Source organism: Dreissena polymorpha, chromosome 4, assembly GCF_020536995.1.
Source record: "Dreissena polymorpha isolate Duluth1 chromosome 4, UMN_Dpol_1.0, whole genome shotgun sequence".
NCBI classification, from domain to species: domain Eukaryota; kingdom Metazoa; phylum Mollusca; class Bivalvia; order Myida; family Dreissenidae; genus Dreissena; species Dreissena polymorpha.
Window position 1 is genome coordinate 58,693,862 of NC_068358.1, and position 22,528 is coordinate 58,716,389.

Consider the following 22,528-nt stretch of genomic DNA (forward strand, 5'->3'; position numbering starts at 1 on the left):
TCTGATTCTGTCTGTCTGTTCTGTCTGTCTGTCTGTATGTCTGTCTGTCTGGTCTGTCGGTATGTTCTGTTCTGTATGTATGTCTGTTCTGTCTGTCTGTCTGTATGTCTGTAGTCCGTCTGGTCCGTTCCTGTCCTATGTATGTCGGTCTGTCTGTCTGTATTGTATTATGTATGTATGTATGCTTATAGTCATACTCAATGCATGCATTATAGGCTGCAAAATGATAATATATGGAGAAACCCTACATATATATTTATATATTATGTAAGAACATGGCGCTATTGTATTACCAATTACTGATTATTAATAAAGGGGAAAAACAGTGATTGGGGAAACAAGTAATAAAAAGATCAAGGAGAATAATCCATGACGGAGCGTTAAGAACATGGTGAACCATATAAGGTTTATTTAATTTAAGGTAAATTTTAAAGAGATTGAAATAATTATTGAAATCAATTAAGAGATTATGTCGTGCTCCAAGGAGGGAGGAGGGGGTGTGGGGTGTTAGAAAGTGTGACAGTTTTTGACAGTAAGGAGGGGGTCAGGCCATGCGTGACGTCACACATTTTTTAACTCACCTGAGCACAACATTCTCATGGTAAGCTTTTGTGATCGCTTTTTGTCCATCGTGCGTCGTCTGTCCTGCGCAGTGCAGCGTCTACATTTACCTTGTTAACAATCTAGAGGCCACATTTATTCTCCAATATTAACGAATTTTCGTCAGAGCATGTATCCAAAGGATATCTTGGACATGTTCGAAAATAGTTCCGGTTGGTTGAAAAACTTGGCTGCTGGGGACGTGGCAGTTATCATTAAATGACATTAGTAAAATCTTGTTAACACTCTATAAGTCACATTTGTTGTCTAATCGTCATGAAATTTACACAATTTACTTCATTACACAATGGTCAGAATATTTGAAATCTTGACTGAGATTGAAACTGGACCACGTAAGCTTAAAAACTAGGTCACTAGTTAAAAAAAATAAAAACATGTTAAAACTCTAGAAGTAACTTTTTTGGTCCAATCTTCATGAATCAGCTCCCACGTTTCATAATAGTCAAGTTCCTTTGTGTCTCAGATTAGCACCTTAGCGTTCATAACCCTCTTTTTTTAATTTAATTTCTAATTAACTATTTATATTTTAGAAAAAAGTAATAGCGTTAAAAATAGTTTTCAAAAAATGAAACATTTGAATATGTTTAAAGACAAAATAGCATGAAGTGCGTATCTCATGACTGTGTTGTTCACGATTCCTCTTGCTTGGTGCGCTAGTATGCTGTTGTGTAAAAAGATTTTTACCAATTGTTAATTAAAAAGCAGCAGATAAATGATGTGTATTATATAAATGTAAAGTCTATTTTTGCAATTTGTGTTTTCAAATTAAATCTAGATCGAGTTACTGCTTCAATATATAACTGTGTCAACTTTTGACAAGCAACTTACCTACCATTAAAGTCATTTTAATAATTTGAAAGTTCTTTTTAGTGGAAAAAATATATTTTAATGCAGATTTTATTTTCGTCGATGAGTGTTTTAAATTACATTTTGATTCGGTGTTTTTTTAATGTTTGAAAGTTTGTCATAGTTTAGAGGGGTTCTATATTTGTGACAGTTAGTGACATGGGGAGGGGGTAAAATGATTTAAAAAAAAAATAGCGTGATATACTTGATGAACGGCCCCTAAATGTTATGATTAATATGTTTTATGTTCAATAATTTCAGAAAATCTTAAGCTTTTAATGGAATATTGTCTAACCTGATTAGATGCTTCTTTATATTGTTGTACTGTATGACATTTTCCGCACAAATTCGTTGCTATTGTGATGTCCCTTTTACATTGGACTTAATTAGTTCTTTATTTGCAAAATTGCGTTAACAGTGACTTAAATTCGTCGAACCTGTACTTAACAAAATGCATGGAGTTACAAATGCTTTCGAGTTTCGATCGTTAAACAGCATTGATCAATTCAGTTGGAATAAACATTAAAGTTTCCACAGACGGTGTGTTCATCGCCACGGCTGAATAGGTGTTGAAAAGGTGCAAAACGAAATTGTGATTGCCACGAAAAATGCAAGCACATGGCCTAACAAGGGGCCTTTTCACAGATTTTTGCATGTCTTGAAGTTTGTCATTAAATGCTTTATATTGATAATTGTAAACATTGGAAATTAAAAGTTCCAGTGAAAAATCGAGAATAAAAAAAAAGTAACCCACAACTGGGTTCGAACCACTGACCCCTGGAGTAAAAGTTAGACCACTCGGCCATTCGCGCTCACGAAATATAAATGGTATTTTAATTTTATACTTTATATAAGCAATCCTCGTAGCTTCACACTATATAACGACAACAACAGAACTCTGCAAATTATTCAATCGTTTCGGGTTGCAACGCTTTATACGTTTCAGGTTTTATAATCGTCAAAATATGCATATATTGGCTATTTTAGAGCATAGTAAATGTTCAGTATTACTGTTTCCTCACAAATATCATAACTAACACGAAAATTCGCGAATCTGAAACAACTTTTTCAAATATTGTAAATTTACCAAAACGTGAAAAGGCCCCTTTAAGTATTTAAGATAAAAGACAATACATCCTTACATAATCATGCAATCACGAAACCTTCACAATATGCTATAAGAATTTTGGGGTAATTATTCTGTTAAAGTTTGGCATGCGAAATTGCGTGTTTGTAAGTGTGTTTGTATTTTGAAGTTAATGACGTCCTTCCACAAATGATATCTGCATTACCGGTATATAAAGACACGGAGTGTGACCCAGAACTTTTACCATTACAACTTGTATCTCGTAAATTTGGAAGAATAAGTAGTTTCCGGCTAATTCATTTTTTAATAAAATATATTTCCAGCTTGGGCTCCGGGGGGACGGGCGTTTGATGGAACCCGAAATACAAGGGGAAAACCCAACCTGTCCGGTACGGTGACCATTAAACAAAACTTACATGCCTCCGAAACTCTGAGTCGCATAATTTTATGAGAGAACTGCGTGCAACAACCACTTCGCAAACCAGACAACCCTTTAGAAGGAGTTGAACAAAGAAGCCTTATATGTAATTTTGAAAGAAGAAAATGTTAATAAATCCTTAAAAATAACGCCCTCGCGAAACCTTTCCTATTTGCGATGTAGCAATTGCATCTAATTATTCAGTACACGTTTTTTTTAATGAAAATCGCAACACAAATTTAAAAGGAGTTACGCATAGAAGCTTGTGTAAGAACTTTGAAACAAAGGGCAATATCTCCTTAAAAATGTCGAAACTTTGGATATACAAATGTATGCGCTGTAGCACAAAAAATATTCAGTAAAAGTTTCACGAACATTGCATGCAAAATGTAGTAGAAATTGTGCACAGAGGAGGGTTACGGACGGAAGCACGTACGCACCCGCTCATTTACGGACAAAATGAAGCTGATCATTTGCACACCCATAAGCCTTTCGACGGGTCGTGATTAAAACATAAGACCTCCGATGAAATTGAGCGGAAACAAATTAAAAAAACAAACATTTATTATAACATCGTTTTGTAAGCAACGACCAACATGTATATTTGTTTCCTTAAATTATTTTGAAGGAGTTCTATACATACTAAACATGAAAGTAGGAGGTGTATATTTGGATTTATAGCTACAACTTCCATCTTAGCAGTTTTTTACTTTTGCAAATTAACGGCATCCATGTTGGTCTTGTACGTTGATGTGGAGAGTGGGACAGACTGATAGTTACTGTTTTCATTTAGTTGTTTTTTTATATTTGAATTAGCAATTTTGAAGAATCCCATGTACAGTTTGTACAATCTTAGAGTAGAGGATCGTACATGTTTACATAATTGATGCAGTGTCATACATAAATACGTGATAGAAAATGTTCCGATTGATCAAATCAGGGATGTATAATAATCTATTATACATCCCTGATCAAATACAAATGGCTGCAATGCATCGTTTCTTTTCTTCACCTTTCAGTGTAGTAACAGGATAAAAGGGGCATAATCTCCAATGATTCTTTATCGTATTATTGAGTAAGTGCCCCTGAATTTAAACGCATATATTGGGAATTTGTTAATATATTAATTACAAGTATGTTCTGTTATTTTCAAAGAAAATAAAGTTTGGTTCAATGCAAAGTAATCCCACAAAAGCAAATGTGTTTTTCTTTCAAACAGACCGATTTCATTCGTATTCGCGAAGTTGCGTTTTTAAAGATTCCGACGCTGTGTAAAAACATGTAAAAATTCGTAATGTAGAGACTAAATCTACATGTTCAACCAATCTTATACTATCATTTTCATTTCGCCAAAGTAAGTTATATTTATGCTCTAAAGTGCTTAAGGCGTTAATACTCATGACAATAAAAATCCCTGCGGTTTACTGAACAGTTTTCAGTAGGACACAAGGTGCTCGTCCTAGGTGGCGCTGTTAACCTAATTAATGCAATTAGGTATTCGAAGTCAAAACGAGGCAAACTGTTCTTTGTGTCATGGCGGGACGCTAGCACATGTCTTCCGAAGGAAACATTTTCATCACTGCAACCTCTTACAGTAAGTGATGACATTTTTTGTTTAGTACTCCATCTAGATAAAAGTGCATTTTTCTTCCTATTAGCACTAAAATTACCGATCGTAATTCGTTTGATTTTTATCAATAAAAATTGGCGGCGATGTTATTTCACTTCGAAGTTGTTTTCCCTTCCCGTAATCAGGTCAAGTGTGGAAACTTCGGGTTATTTGTGCGTCTTTATTTATTTTTGCATAAATGTCAGTCTTTATTGTGAAATATTGATGGGAATTATATGCAATATGTGTAAGATGCATTTGAAATGAAAACTGTCGATTAAAATGACAAAGGAAATACTGTGCATGGTTGATATACCCTTTTCTTTGGTAAATTTTGATTGGTTAAAAAGACTGGAACCTATTTCGCGCTCCCTTTGTGAATGCAAAAGCGTTGTGTACCTTTTTTGAGTGAAGATAGATTTTTGTTTTGTGACAGTAGGTTATACATCTGACAACTATTGCTTATTATGCTAATCTTGTATTTCAAATTTGGATGAGAACTTGGTAATGAAATACACTTCGTGAATCATTTCAATGACTTGTTTACTGACTCATTGAGTGCTTAACCTGATAGTAGTCAGCAACAGCTCTTTGTAAAGGAATAGTCTGTTTTCAGACACAAAGTGTTGTGGATGCTAGACTTGTTTATTGCCAATGTGATGAGACCATTTGCGTTATGTGGTGAGTTGTTTAAATAAACATCTTTGAATTAAAGGGACGTGTCTGTGGCTTTTTGTTTAATAAATGTACTGTAAGTAAATGAAATTGCTTAAAACGTGTAATATTTGTAATAGTTTTTAGAATTATAATAACTAGGAAAACGATAAGTAACAAAGTGTCTTTTCTTGGGTTAGAAACCAGACCTCTAGGAAAGCTTAAATTCAACCTCTACACCTAGGCTATTGGTACTGTATGGTTTTTTTTGAACGCTTAATTGGGATTTTTATGTTATGCTAAATTATTGATAGAATAAGTTTTTATAATGTATCTGATTTCAATGATCACAAATGAATATATATTTTAAATACTTTTTGTCAAGAGTTTCATTTTGCTTATTTGAATATAATTCTAAGAATTTACCAATCCAAGACAGTTATCCCAGTTTTAATCATTTAATTCTTGTTTTTGGTTTAAAAGAAGTCAAAAGAGCAAGGATTTCTGGCTTCTCATTGTTTGTCATTTACTTGTGATAATCCCAATTTGAGAAAAGCTCTAGCCTCTTACATATATATGAAATAACCACCTTTACCTTGAGAATTTTTGTTCATAAATCATCCAGTGTCTTATTAAAAATAAAATACAACTGATCCGACCTGAAAAGGTTGCTTACATGTAAATCAAAAGTATTTTTTGACTAGGCAAAATATATCGTGTTTATAAAACAAAATTGATTTCCACATACGTTTAAAAATTGAATATCTTTGCAGATGTAGAGTTGCACAAAATATTGCTGGGGAAAAAACAAACAGAATATAGGTTGCAGTGATTTTTTTTGCTTTAATTTGTTACAGCCTGTGCCATTTAAATTGGAAAAATTAGAGCGATAAACCGTGAAATTGGGAAAAATAGCGCGATAACCCATGAAATTGGGAAAAATTAAGCATTATCAATAGGAATAAAAGTAAAAGAATTGATATTGTTTTTAAGTGCACGTTCAGGGGTTTTCTAGAAAAGTAGTCTGGCCAAATAGGGATTTTTTAAAACAATAAAAGTGGCAAATTTAGGGATGATTTATGGACAAAAAGGACTAAATTAAAGTTATATATTTTGTAGGATGTTTTAAAAATAATGTTGAGATCTACAGCTAAGACTTCTTTCTTAAAAAAAACACAATAATAATATATTTTTTTTGTTTTTTGGGTGGAGGAAACTGGGCTTCTTTTTGGCGCGATTGGGAAGCAGCCGAAAATCGGCTGTAATTTTGAGCAAAAAAATCACTGGGTTGGAAAAAAATAGTTGTATTTTATTTTAATTTTTTATTAAAAAGTATAATGATCATAAACCTTTGTTAGTAATGACATATAATGATAATTAAGACCTTTAAAATATGTTATGTGGCCTAAATATTCTCTGAGAAAAGAAGTATGTGAATATTTCACTCTTATAGTTTTTTGTAATCTGTGTAAACTCTAGCCAAAAAACTTTTTAGCGCTGATACTCTTAAATTTTAAATTGAGCATAAGTGTTTATCAGTTTTATAGGAAAGTGATTGTCATAGATTTCAGATTTTTATCCTATTATTAGATAACAAACATTAAATACATAATCAAGCAATGGCACAAACATGCAAATTTGATGTGTTTAAAACAAAAGTAATTAGTGGCTTTTGTGTTTTTTAAGTTGATTGTTTTGAGGTAGGTGTACCATACAATTGACTTGTATTTGATTATTTCTGATGTTCTCTTTTTATCGGGCAGAGATTGAGAAAAGCACTGTTTATTTGTTGTTTATTTTTACTTTCCTTTTCACCCGACTGGTATGGCTTTCCACCCTGCCCCATATATTAGTTAATTTATCAGCGCCCTGTAGCTTTTGTGAAGCTAATTCTTTTCCAATAATACATATCTACATGATTAAGTAATGTTACCATCCTCAAGTTTACTTGTGAATGACACCTGTTATGTGAGTAGAATGTTATAAAGCCATAAATGTAGGTCACTGCAGCTGACTAAAAGATAGGTTTGGCTTTTACAGTTTAAACACATGGGCAACTCCCGCTTTATGTGTCACTCTTGGGTCAATTTTTTAATAGTATTGGAGAATCTTAGGTATGCATAAAATGTTAAATATTCAGACTGCCAATTACCTTTTGTGTGATGAATCTACAACTTGTGTATCAGTTTAGCTTTTGTATTTGTAGTTTGAGAGTTTTCATGTGATAGTCTTGATCTAGACCTTTTTTAAATATCCATATCTGATGTTATAATATCATGCTTTATATTTTAGGTATATTTGTCTTTTAATTTACAAATTGATTTCAGTCTTTCAGCTGTTGTACAATTGTTATCCTTATTCTTCATGTTTTATAGTCGGTTGTACAAGCTGCATAAGCTTATGTTAATTGTTTTTATTCACTCTTGCCGACTCAAAATAAATCTTATCTTTATCTAGATTGGTGGTATTGTTGTACAATTTATAATAAAGCAGTGAGCATTTATTAACCTCATGAATTCAATGTATGGTGCACTTTGAATGTAGTCTTTTATCATGTCAGCATGTCACTTTCACATTTTTAATGTATTTAAGTTACAATGTAGTTAAATAATGTTACAATACAGCTGCCATTGCTGTAACTTAATTCTATGGCATGCATCATTGAGTATTGCCAGTTTTATTTTTAGCCATTTTAGGAATGGGGACTGGGTCCCTTTGAATTGGGAAATTTTAATAGCGGCGTTTTAACTTAAATGGGAAATTATTGTTGTTGCTATATGGCTAAAAAATGCTTCAAATTGAGAATAGATGTGTTTTCAGTATAATAACTATTATTGTTACTAAACTTTAACTTATATTGCTGGATGGGAGATGAACACAATTTTGAAATCCCCCCAAAACTAATCTTTATTTTGTAAACCTTCAATTGGGAATTTGGAGGTACAATTTGGGAAAAATATATACTTTTTTCCACTGGGAATGGGGCCAAACACCAGACCTGATTTTTTACGAAAAAAACAACACTGGTTGCTGTTTATGTACTTCACATAGCAATTTTAATGTTGTTGATTTTTTTGCAGTGGTTATAGATGTGCAAAAAGGATGTCAAGTTATATCTGTAACAAAACTAAAATGAAATTATTGCCTTACAGATCGACACATTTAAACCAGCCTTCAAAACTGTGTGCTATAGTAAAAGTCTCTTTAAATAGTATTGTACTTCTCTCCTTGATTTACATTTTTCTAGCAACTTGGGATCCTTAAATAGGCAGCTGCAAACAAATGGAGACAGACCTCGGCTTGTTAAAAATGTGAGCAGTATATTCAGGAGACAAAGAAACTGTGGCTATTGTGTGCGTCCTATTATATTTTTTTTATAAAAAAAACTGCTTTTTGTGGCTCTTATGGATGAACAATATGTTTATCTTGTGGAAGACTTAACTGTTTAAGGTAACAAACAAAGCACATTGTTAGTTACTGTGCTTTCTTATTGATCCACTGGCCAGTTTATTGTGATAATTTAATGATTATGAAGTCAACTGGGTTTAATGAGTTAATTGTAGGCAGTTAGAGTACTGTTACGGTATTCTGTTACAAGTGTTATTGTAGAAAATAGCTGATGTTTTGATCAAGTTGAAGATTTTGAGATTTGAAAGATTTTACTTGCTGATAAGTTGAGCAAGCAGAACATGTTTGAACAAGAGAATTCCTGTGTTCTCTGTGGTTAAAAGTTGAATTCTCAAATCTAGTAATTCCTATTGTGAGGTCTGTGCCACTGAACTTTGCAAAACATATGTCTGTAAAGTTGAATTTTTTTGTTGTTCCCAAATAGAGATTATAATCTGAAATAGTTTGGTGAATTGCTGAAATTTAAAATACACATTTGTTGCAGGCGTTTCTTGACAGTAATTTTGCTGCTATAAAAAAATCTTCATGTATGCAATTAATGTGACATAACATGCGCAATCCTTGATCTTCAGATGTCTTCAAATGTCTATTAAACATGATATTACCAGGTTGATAAATTCTGATGCAAAAGATGTATATCACCACTATATTGCAGCGTTTACTTTTGATTGGTAAATTATGGTTTCATATGTGACTTGCTGGCAAATGCAAGTATTTTCTTCTGTCCATATATTATATTTAAATGATAAATATTGAGCATGCATTAATTTTGAGCCTTAGCCCTTGTAGTCTTTGGTTGTGGGATTTGTTCTGGTGGCTTCCTGCTAACAAGTACCAGACACAGCATGAAATCCAAGATCTCTTCTGTTTGTCATGCATGAGTGAGGATGAGAATTCTGTGTATTGGTCTGGGAGCGAATCTTAAATTTAAACCAATGAAGGGCTATTGTAAGGCCAAGCTTAATAAAACAATGTTTTTCACTACCGTATTTCTTCGATTGTAAGACGGATGTAGGTGGCAACATGTCACTATCAATCGATAATTTCAGGGATTTATTGCAGTTTATGGCTTTGTTAGCTCATCTATTTTTTGCAAAAAAAAAATATGAGCTATTGTCATCACCTTGGCGTCGGCGTCCGGTTAAGTTTTGCGTTTAGGTCCACTTTTCTCAGAAAGTATCAATGCTATTGCATTCAAACTTGGTACACTTACTTACTATCATGAGGGGACTGGGCAGGCAAAGTTAGATAACTCTGGCGTGCATTTTGACTGAATTATGTGCCCTTTTTATACTTAGAAAATTGAAAATTTTGGTTAAGTTTTGTGTTAAGGTCCATTTTATTCCTCAAGTATCAAAGCTATTGCTTTCATACTTGCAACACTTACTAACTACCGTAAGGGGACTGTGCAGGCAAAGTTATGTAACTCTGACTGGCATTTGGACGGAATTATGGGCCCTTTATACTTAGAAAATTGAAAGTTTGGTTAAGTTTTGTGTTTTGGTCCACTTTACCCCTAAAGTATCATAGATATTGCTTTCATACTTGGAACACTCGCAAACTATCATAAGGGTACAGTAAAAGGACAAGTTGCATAACTCTGGATGTCATTTTTACGGAATTATGGCCCTTTTTTGACTTAGTAACTTTGAATATATGGTTAAATTTTGTGTTTCGATCCACTTTACTTCTTAAGTATCAAGGCTATTGCTTTCAAACTTCAAATACTTTCATGCTATCATGAGGTTACTGTACCTGGCAAGTTGAATTTTACCTTGACCTTTGAATGACCTTGACTCTCATGGTCAAATTATTAAATTTCTCTAAAATTGCCATAACTTCTTTATTTATGATTAGATTTGATTGATACTTTGACAAAACTACTCTTACCTGACATACCACAATAGACTCCACCCAAACCATCGCCCGTGCCCCCCCCACCCCCCCACCTCCTATTTTTTTTTTTTTTTTTTTTTTTTAAGATCATCTCACAAATGACCACCACACCCTCACATTATACCCCCCCCGCCACCCCACACCCTCCCCAATTTTTTTTTTAAACGGTTAAAAAACAAAACTATTTATTTTGATTATTTTATGTTTGAAATACCGTCCAACCATCAACCAACAATCAACCAACAATCCCCCCTCCCCCCACCCGAATCCCCCCCCCCCCCCTATTTTTTTTTTTTTTTTTTAAGATCATCTCACAAATTACCACCACACCCTCACACTATTTTATGTTTGAAATACCGTCCAACCATCGCACCCAAGAATCCCCCCCACCCACCCCCCACCCCCGATTTTTTTTTTTCCTTTTTTTCGCATTTTTGGAAGAAAATGCAATAAATGTCCACACCCCCACACAATGCACCGCTCTTCACTCCACCCCTCCCTCCTTTGTGATTGAAAATGAGAGTCCCTTCACCTTTAAAAAGAAAATAGATGAGCGGTCTGCACCCGCAAGGCGGTGCTCTTGTTTTAACTACCACATTTATTGGACCATACAGTGTACTTTACCTCGATAAAATTATGGCAAGTTACGTAAGAGACTGGTGATAGTCATCGGGTGTTATCCTACTGGAAATTATGCTTTAAATGCATAATATTATCAGAACATTTTTTGCGACACGTAAAGCGTTGTAACAAATTAATATTTAATTCATAACAAATATACCACAAGTATAAATGTTCCGTTAAATTCCCAAATGAGAATAATAATTTGTAATCTGAAACACACTTCCACTTTTTTAATGTTTACACAACATTTACAAATGCTTCCAATATAGACATCATATATATTTCCCGACAAAAGAGTGCGAAACAGAGGTTTTTCAGCACTGTCCGCGCCTCTGCAAAACGAAGGCACTCCCAAAGCAAACGGACCCGATCCCAAACCGAAATAAAAAATAATAATCACAATTTAAAAAAAAATAAAAAAAATTGTAAGAATGAAGTTTCTTATAACTTGTGTGACTAACCAGTGTTTGTTTTAGTCAAAAATATCTGCTATAAGGTTTTGACTGTTCAGTTCTTATCTCGGAGTGTAACTGTAACTGAAAAACAAAACTGCAGTATTTGAATAAATGTTAAACATGCCCAATATTGCATTTTTTTATATAAAGAAGACAAAATAACAAATAAAAACAAATTTATTTGTTAAACCACTGAATTATTTAAACATGATAACTTCACAATTTTTTCCCAAATGAGCTGTTTCATGGATGCAAATATTCCCAAAATGGCCAATTTTGTCGAAAAAAATCCCAATTTGGTCAGACTGCTTTTCCCAAAATAGGCAGAAAAACCCCTGCAAAAATTATGCGGAAATGTACAATGATTCAAGAGAACATCTGGACTGAACTGGAGTAAGTGTTGGTCGTTATGAAAACACGCATAGCACGTCTACTGACCTATTGTGTAGACTGCTGTCTGCGGTGTTTAGACAAAAGGGATTAACATGTGTGATTGCAACTCTGCCGATTTGGTCCATAATTACCGAAAATACATTGTTTTGAATGTCAATAAATGAACTTTTATTTTTTATTCGATAATAAACTCGCGAGTATTCCAAACAGACATCATTTACAATATATGATAACATAAGGATATAAGCAGCAAATCATGTATCTAAACGGATTCGTTTCTTTTTGTCATCAGAAATACGGTTATCACTTCACAAATATTAGTAAAAAAAGTTTTGTCTTAGGGTGCTCTTATAAGACGACCCCCAAACTTAATGCCTTAAAAAATCGGGAAAAAACCCCATCTTACAATCAAAGAAATACGGTAGTATATCCATGTTTGCTGCTAACTGGTTGTAAGGTATAATTTAGTTTGGAATATTGGCATTCAACCTTTGCCAATGAGATTTAAACACAAATTGGACAGACAAACAAATGAAGATCCTCTTTCAGGGGACAATTATTTTATAGCATGGTGGCTGCATGTTAATAATGGTTGTACTAAAATGAAATGACATGAACTAATTTAATGTTATTGTTAAAAAAAAAAATTGGGGGATGTATACTTTTTGTTTAGGGTAATAGGGGTAAACTTTTACCTCAAATTGATGAAAATGGACTGCAATATAACACATAGTCTTATCCATCAAATATAGATCAATTAACTCAGAAAAATTTAGGCAGTTTCAATTTCAATTCATCTGTCTGGACTTATTATACTGTACCTGGATACCAAGTTGCTTTGTCTGGTTTCTGTTTGAATCGTGATTAAAAAGTGATCCATTACATTGTAAGATTTATTTACCTGGGACTACTAGCCACTGCAGTTCACTTTGACATCCAATATAAGTTATGTAACATTGATAGTGTCAACACTAGAATGGTCTCAATCAAGTCTGTGTAAGCAGATAAGGACATTGTTTGAGTCGATATGGTGTTGGATTAGAGTAAATCCGAAAGTTGTCAAGTTTAGTGAAGAATTTTGTCATAGATCTTAACCAAGAAGATTTATATTTAAGTGGTTATTGTTAATGCTGTTGTAGCTTTGATGTAAATATTGGTTTACTTGGGGGGAAAATAGAGCACCATAATCTCGTATTCTGTTGCAATGAACTTGGTTCTAAGCATGTTAAAAACATGTACACAACTTTATCAGAAACTATTGCTCTTTAAATGTTTTTATTAAGCCTTATTCAAATGAACATGTTAAACCTTTAAATAAATATTTATCTAAGTTCCATTTAAGTGTCATGTTTTGTTAGACTAACAATTGTCTAAAAAAATATTTTTAACTCCCACAAAAGATGATAAAACATACTCTTGAATCTGTGCTTGTTCCGGAATAACATAATTTCTGATGAACACAGCTTTCAAGAAGGAAATGAATTTAATGGATAAGATTTTTTTCAAGTATTTGAACATTCAATGCTTTTAAAATTACACTTGTTATTCTCTATATCAAAGTTATCCACCTACATGTAGTGTAATAAATTTATGTGTTCAAATATAAGTTAGTGATCTGACTATTTTCTCAACTATGGTATATATAGACAAGGCGTTGAACATGCCAAATAGGCAGAATGTCCCAAATTCAACAAAAGTGCAAAATACAAAGTCATTATCGTTTAAGATTTATAAACCTATATATAAAATTGTAGCTAAATACCATCTGCATAAATAGCCGCGATTTTTTTTCATTTCAGAATATTACATCTTACGAGCTTTTCCAGACTCTTGTTTAGCAATTTGAACCTTGCATGAAAAAGTCAACAACAAAGTAAGCAACAACGATTTAATACTGCACTACATGTACCAATCACTGTCCCTGTTCTGGGGGAGGTCTTTAAGGAAGCATAGTTTACTTGAGGGAATTCTGTTTTGCTTCTCGCATGCACCTGAAAAAAGCAAGAACATGCATTTTGTACACGTGTAAGGTAAGGGAATATTGTGATTTACAATATGCATGCAAACAGAATTGTCAGTGTGCATATCATCCCCAGAACTCTGCAGTTTGCTGTTCATTCAGGGGAAATTGTGCTGCAGGTCAGGTGTTGCATCTTTACATGATAGTGACAAACAACAACATACGCCGCATACACTGAACTAAGAAGAGGACAAATGCAACAATTCTGTACCATAATTTCAGTTTAGGTTGCTATACTAGTGACTACTGAGTTGTATGCAGTTCTTATAAATTATTTCTGAGTAACTTACTGTAAATTAATACTTGCATGTACTGTGTGGTTCTCTGTATCATTTAACTTCCTATTTGATGTAGGCCTTTAGTTTCTGAGGTGAAAAGAGATGTATTTATATGCAGGACTTCTTCTCTTTTCATTGGGAAGAGACCCCAACCTATTGATTTTGGGTAGGAGCATCGTTTAAATATCTGATTTTGGAAATGAAAAGGCTGGTGTAAATTTACCGGAGGTTTTTTAAGAAACACTTTCAGATAGTGAGCTGATTTTTGGTATGTGAGTCTGCCTACATGACTTACCTATCAAGTGAGTTTTGTGCTGGTCTTCTGATTTTTGCAAAGTTAGGGGCCTTGGACTTTACAATTTTTGCTTAAATAGCTTCTGTGTGGCTTCAAAATTCAGTAGGGGGCATTGTATTTTACAAACGCAGGTCTTGTGTTGACCATGACATTGACCTTATTTTTTCCTCAGATTTTTTTTTTATTGAGTTAATGAATCAATAGTGACGAGGCTTCCACCTTTATCATCTTTGTTTATTTAATGCATTGGTCTTAGTTGCTGCTGTTAAGGACAATAGTTGGGTTTAATGAACTGAACTTGTATGGAACAATTTCTTCTGCTTGTAACAAATTTGCTCTTGTTTGATTGATTTTGTAAAGAATTTATAAAGGACTCTGAGAAGCGTGCATGGATTAGTGCTAGCCATTTCAATCCTTATATAATACGGATACAATCAACAATTTGTTTGTTTTGCTACAAAGATTAGCTGTTAATACCAGGGCAAATAAATGGCCTCAGATTAGTCTGTTGACCTATACCCACCTATAGATACACCTCAATAAAGAATGGAATGTTTGAATATTTGTAAAGATGTAGCATTTCTGGTTAGTTTTAGAAAATAATCAATATCAGTTATTCTAGTGAGTTATACCATTGAATTCATCCTACAAATAATCTTAATATTCAACACTACCATCAACCACCATGCAAAAATATCTTCACAAATGTCACTCTTTGTGATGTTACTTAAAATTCAATACTTTGCAGATATTTTTAGAAACATCATTGAACAAAAATTCCACTCACTTTATTTTATTGTTCGTCGGGTGTTACTAACATGATGGCGATAATCATGCTTATTTTATGCAAAACAAGGGGTTTGTGAACCCACAGGAGTTTGAAATTCTATCAATATAGCTAATCTAATGGCTAAATCAAAAAAAGTATACCCCTATATAGTATAAAGACTACAGGAATGCAACGCAGCAGACTCCGGACCTGCCCATTTTCCAGTATACAAGGGAAATTACTGGAAAAACAGGGTACCCTACATCGACCCATGGTATAATAATCAAAAGGCCGTTGAAAGAAACTACGAACACTGCTTACCATGAACTACCTTCCTCTTAATTCACAATAATTCAACACTTTCCGCTCATCGTCGGATCCATTGCGCGTTGTTGTTGTTTTTTAGGCTAGATTGCACTCTAACGGTACGCAGTTGTTTACCACTATCGACAAAGCAGGGATTTTGGGGCGATAGCTCCCGATACTAAGGAAATATATAGGATAAAAGGATTATTAAGTGTTGCGTTAGGTGTTAGGTATCGTGCGCTTAGCAACGATACAATTATACGCTGTTCCATTTTTTTACGTACCGGTAAAATGCAATCGTCGCGTTTTTTATTCCCATCGTAATATTTATACATATATCACAGTGTGTCGTCATACATGTGTTAATCAACTCCATGTCTTCTGCTCAAATGTCTTAAGATTTATGTTTTAAGTTTTTTCCAAGTTATCTAAATTCAGAAGAATTATTGTTAAATCGTCAAACTGCTTGGAACCTGACCAGATCCCAGTAAAGGCTATAATGATTGACCTCAGCGGTTAGTTATGAGTTTATCTACGGCAGTTTAGATGTGTCGTTACTTTATGCATTTAAACATACATGTTGCTTAATTAATTAGTATAATGTCCGATGATGTAGACCTTACGATTGTGTCTATCTGGTTTAAGTGCTGGTGTTACCAAGCTGAACGATCAGCGGTTCTAGGGAAATGTCCGATCGTGCTTGGAATTATATCCTCAGAAAAAGACAATATATGACAATAATAATATCACAGGAGTAAGCCTATGTAGTCTATAGAGACTATATAGGGGGGTCTATTTTTATTATTTAGCCATTACATTAACTTTATGAATAGAATTTCAAACTCCTGCATCAATATACATGTACTGTTTAGTGGCTATAAACGCTTTGTTGGACAGGATTTACTCTATATGTTGATGATGCATTATGTACACGAATATGAGTACTAGTATGTTGGCAAAGTATTTGCGTGTTTAGTAATCATTAAAGCTGTGGTGATATTTACTAAGGGTGTTCGTTATTATTTACTTAAAAATAACTATATCATTTCCCAGTCACCAATCATCAAACTCGTGACATATCATAAGGTAAGTTAATACAGTCAAGTAATATGTGCCTAGCCGGAGTGGTCTATGAAGACATCCATGTGACTAGCGGCGGAAGGTCGGTGGTTCTAGTAGACTACCAAGGTCGCAGCCAGTCAGAGTCCGAAAATTGGGCGATTCATATCGTATGCCAAATGTGAAAATCAGGCACCCATATAAGAAAACGAGGCCTCTCTTGTCTAAAAAAAGAAGCTATTCATATACCTGGGAGCGCTAAAAAAGGTGGCCATTCTCGCCCCCCCCCCGGAATTAGGTCATAGAGTGTGATTCAATTATGGCATATCTTTGTGTTTCACACAGAAGTGGTCAGTTTTACACCTAACTTGACATAAAACACATAGGAAACATACCATATCGCTATGCTTAGATGACTGGCCATGATAAAATACCACTCGCTAGGAAATTTTCCAATTTTCAAATTTCCCGCTTCATGATCATTGGGTTACGTGTCTTTTGTTTACGTCAATACAACATCAACAACAACATCTTCGAAAAAAATAAACATTTTAGTTAACTGACAAATAAAAACAAACACATTCTATTAATTTTTAGGAATATTTATTATAACATATAAAATAAAGAATATATTTCTTGTTGTTTTTGTTATCGAAGTGGAAGTACATGGCAGATTCGAAGTGAATAAAAAACGGGACGATTGCACGTTACCGGTATGTAAAAAAATGGAAAAGCGTATAATTGTATCGTTGCTGAGCGCCCAATTCCTAACACATAACACAACACTTAATAATCCTTTTTATCCTATATATTTCCTTAGTATCGGGAACTACCGCCCCCAAACCCCTGCTTTGTCGATAGTGGTAAACAACTGCGTACTGTTAGAGTGCAATCTAGCCTAAAAAACAACAACAACGCGCAATGGATCCGACGATGAGCGGAAAGTGTTGAATTATTGTGAATTAAGAGGAAGGTAGTTCACGGTAAGCAGTGTTCGTAGTTTCTTTCACCGGCCATTTGATAATTATACCATGGGTCGATGTAGGGTACCCTGTTTTTCCAGTAATTTCCCTTGTATACTGGAAAATGGGCAGGTCCGGGGTCTGCTGCGTTGCATTCCTGTAGTCTTTATACTATATAGGGGTATATTTTTTGATTTAGCCATTAGATTAGCTATATTGATAGAATTTCAAACTCCTGTGGTGAACCTCAGAAAGTAGGATTATTTTATTTTTACTCTATTCATTTGACATTTTAATTTTGGTGAGATGGTCCAAAATAATTTATAGAAATGCCTGCATTTATTTATAAGCCATGAGAACAAAAGAAGACCCTGAATTAACATGTACACAACAAAGGTTAATCTATGCATGGGGAAGAGAAAGATGTCAACCAATAATGAGCATTTATTTCCCTATTATCTTCCAGAAATTGTTTGTAATCATTTTCTGCAGTCCATAGAGCATGTTATGCTTTCTCAGTCGGCAGTGTTTGGATAAAATCCCAGGACCAGATGGTGTGGAAAGGCCCTAGTCAGCTGGATTAATCATCAATGTCTCCTTGTTTCTTTGTTGGCTGCCTTTCTCCCCATAATTGATTGCTTTCAAGTCTAGGGGTTTAATAACTAGCTTTATTATTTTCTCTAAGTGTTTGTTGCAGGTTTATCATGTATGCTCTGCTGAGTTGTTCACTGACAATGTGTATCTGCTGCGACTCTGCTACACATTTGAGCATACTTGAATAGGCTTTATTTTTACAACAAACATGTATGCATGGTCCCTTCTGTGGCCCCATTTTGTACATGTACATGCATAATGCTGAGAGGTAAAATCGAGGCTGCATGTTTTGTGCATTGTGGAGATTGATGCTCATTGGTTTCTTTGTGTACCATGTGTTTGTTGCGTAGATTTAAACCCTTTATTCACTACCTGAGAATGCACTGCTGACAGTACCTTCTGTTTTCAAGTGACAAAAATGATTAAATTTTTTATCATAATATCTTAGTTGATTGATTGATACATGTTAGGCAAAGACTGGCATGTTTTTGTAGGATTTTCTCTGTGTTGCAACTGTTGTGACCACAAGCTGTCATCGGGTCCTGCGTGACAGAACACCTAAGCTGACTGACTCTATAGCTACACTAACACAAAGCTTAGCATAGACCCATGGGCTTTTGGAAATTTGATACTGGTCGGAGAGCTGTCTTTGTTTGCTACTGGGTGAAACATCGAGTAGGATGAAGTGTAACTGAAATAGAAGTAAAGAATGGCCTTTTTATGTGTTGTGTGTAATTGTACTTGCAAGTTGTATGTGATCATTGCTTGATATTGAACCTTATTCTAAGTTTTAATTTGATAATCATGTTTACTGGTGATTATTTCGATTATATAGATGTTTATTAGAATTTTACAGACATGCATTTACCACATCATAATTATAAAAATGCTATTTCGTTAAGAATTTTAAGTTATAAAAATCATAATTCAAAGTAAGAATGTTTCATTACGTCTATAATTGATTTTCAATGTATTTTTACGTAATAAAATAGGCAACGCCTTCTTATCATCTGTTTAAAAAAACAAACTTATCAAAGGCATTTCCACTTATACAGTACGATATGTGGTTGTTGATATAACGTGATTGTAAACATTATATATTTATACTTCAGGTTGGGCAATGACCCCTCATAAAATTTAATACTCATAGAAGCAGTAGTAAATAGTTTGGGGTTATCAGACCTTAAAATGGTCGTTGAACTACGCCACTCGTGGCCATGAGGAAAATTAATGATGTTTTTGTGTCAGGTGTGTGGTTGAATAACATTTGTAAAATAGGTGCATTACTAAATTTACTGTTTTGTTTGTTACAAAGATTTATGTACAATAATTACCAAAATATTTATCTAAAGGACATTTTTTATTCAAATGTATGTTCAAGACAATTAATTTCATTTATTGTAAACCATCAAATCTATTTTAAAATCCTGTTAGCTTATTGGAACATAGCTGTCAGAGTAGCGTGTAAAATAAGTATAAAAAAATACCATGACATAGAAAGTATATTTACAATATCAGACATTCCCAAAAGTACATTGTAGACTAAAAACATGCAGGACCGGACAGGGATTCATAAGGACCGAAGCATCACTTGTTTAACTCAAATTTGTCGCCATAATTATAATTGGATAAACAAAATGAAAAATAAAAATGACACAAAAAGTGTTCCGGTCTCATTTTAGGAGTCCTGAACTCCTGTTGGTGTCAGACGCTGATGAACACTAACAAATCACAACACACTCACAGTATTAAAAACAACGCAATTCGTCATTGAAAATTCAAAAAATGTATGCTGGTATGCAAATTGCTGATAAAACAATTTTTTTCAAATGCTGATAGTTTTGTGTGATTGAAGAATGTAAATAAATTATTTAACACAAAAAATCAAATTTATACTTGTTAGGAATCAATGAAGTACCTAAAACAAATGAACACATGTGGGATATCCATAATATAATTTAACAAACATAAGTTTTTAAAGCAGCAAGCAATTATCAGTATAAAGAAAATTTCAGATGTCAAGTATTTCCTGGTCGCCAAATTATATGCCAACTCAGATTTAAACTACAAATGTCAACAAACTGGCCACAAAGATATATAAATGAATGAAACTGCACAATTACACGTAAATTTGATAGAGAAAGAACTGTTAATACACCGATTACAACAATCTGAGTTGCAGAAAGTGTTTTCGTTTAACCGTAAAAGCTATTGACATATTTACTCGCTTAGGGCGAATAGTTTGGTGCGCATGCGCAGTAACATGTATTGAAGGTAAAAAAAAAAGGGATTTAATTTTTACTGCTTATATTTCATTTTAGCTAATTTATTTTCAGGTTTTAATTCTGTGAAATAAATAAAATTTTGCTCATAAGTTATTACGGACTGGCAACATAGCATATTCAATTGGTCATGTCTTAGAAAAGGGTCAGATCCAACGGTCCAGCACTATTGGGAATGTCTGAATGTACATAATGTAAGTTAAAAACAATGGCTTTTTACCCGATTAAATAACTAGCATACTATAGTGGAAATTCTTATGCCCCCGGTAGGGTGGCATATAGCAGTTGAACTGTCCGTCAGTCAGTGTGTCTGTCCGTCCGTCCGAAAAAAACTTTAACATTGGCCATAACTTTTTAAATATTGAAGATAGCACCTTGATATTTGGCATGCATGTGTATCTCATGGAGCTGCACATTTTGAGTGGTAAAATTTTAAGGTGAACATCATCCTTCAAGGTCTAGGGTAAAAAAAAACAAAGTCAAGGGAAGTAATAAGCTTTAAATGGACATAGTTATCTGACCTGCCCACATATATATTTTTGTTAAATAAATCAAAGCGGCGCTGTAGGCGGCATTGTGTTTCTGACAAACACATTGTGGTAAAAGGTCAAGGTCATCCTTTACGGTCTACGGTAAAAAATACAGATTTAAGGCAAGTAATAAGCTTTAAAAAGGGAGAAAATTATTCAATATTGAACATAGCCACTTTATATATTTGGCATGCATGTGTATCTCATGGAGCTGCATTATGCACTGTGAAATTAATCATTATGGGGAATAATTTATTCATGAGCATTAATCATTCTTTAATTCTTTTAATATGTTATGTAGTAAAAAAAAAATGCAAACGAATAATAGAAGAATCTGCCATCCTCTTCTTATAATATTAATATAAAACATAATATTAAAATATTTAATATGTTCCAGAAATGTTAATTTCCCATCTAAGAATCAGAATGTTATTTGCATCAGCCAAATGTAATGTAGAAAATAAAAGTCTGACTCTATTAGGTCTGTCTATGGGGATCCATTGGAAAAAGTTGTAGCCCAATAGAATTCTCTTTAGCCAAATCTACTTATTTGTAGCCATTGGCTTATTGTCCCCTACCGGTGAAACCGGACGGGACCTATGGTATGCGCTCTGTCTGTCTGTCAGTCTGTCCATCACACTTTTCTGGATCTAATAACTTAAAAAAATTCTTCATATTTATGCCCCCCTTCGAAGAAGAGGGGGTATATTGTTTTGCTCATGTCGGTAGGTCGGTCCGTCCGTCCGTCCACCAGGTGGTTTCCGGATGATAACTCAAGAACGCTTAGGCCTAGGATCATGAAACTTCATAGGTACATTGATCATGACTGGCAGATGACCCTTATAGATTTTCAGGTCACTAGGTCAAAGGTCACAGTGACTCGAAATATTAAAATGGTTTCTGGATGATAACTCTAGAACGCTTAGGCCTAGGATCATGAAACTCCATAGGTACATTGATAATGACTGGCAGATGACCTCTATTGATTTTCAGGTCACTAGGTCAAAGGTCAAGGTCACAGTGACTCGAAATAGTAAAATGGTTTCCGGATGATAACTTAAGAATGCTTATGCCTAGAATCATGAAACTTCATAGGTACATTGATAATGACTGGCAGATGACCCCTATTGATTTTCAGGTCACTAGGTCAAAGGTCAAGGTCACAGTGACTTGAAATAGTAAAATGGTTTCCAGATGATAACTCAAGAATGCTTACGCCTAGGATCATGAAACTTCATAGGTACATTGATAATGACTGGAAGATGACCCCTATTAATTTTCAGGTCACTGGGTCAAAGGTCAAGGTCACAGTGACTCAAGACAGTAAAATGGTTTCCTGATGATAACTCAAGAATAATTAGGCCTAGGATCATGAAACTTCATAGGTACATTGATCATCACTGGTAGATGACCCCTATTGAT

At 34.1% G+C, this 22,528-nt stretch overlaps 1 protein-coding gene across 2 annotated transcripts in view; it reads left to right on the forward strand.

The window, feature by feature from the left end:
* Nucleotides 1-4,430: 4,430 nt before the first annotated feature.
* LOC127876029 (brain tumor protein-like) overlaps nucleotides 4,431-22,528 on the forward strand; it is a 33,240-nt gene continuing 15,142 nt past the window's right edge. The window contains exons 1-2 of one of the 2 annotated variants that reach the window (XM_052420871.1): nucleotides 4,511-4,566; nucleotides 5,198-5,262. In XM_052420871.1, coding sequence (XP_052276831.1) covers nucleotides 5,214-5,262 — 49 coding nt within the window. In that variant the 5' untranslated portion in view covers nucleotides 4,511-4,566; nucleotides 5,198-5,213. Of the gene's footprint in view, nucleotides 4,567-5,197; nucleotides 5,263-22,528 lie in introns of both variants that reach the window. The other variant, XM_052420872.1, reaches the window with a different exon arrangement.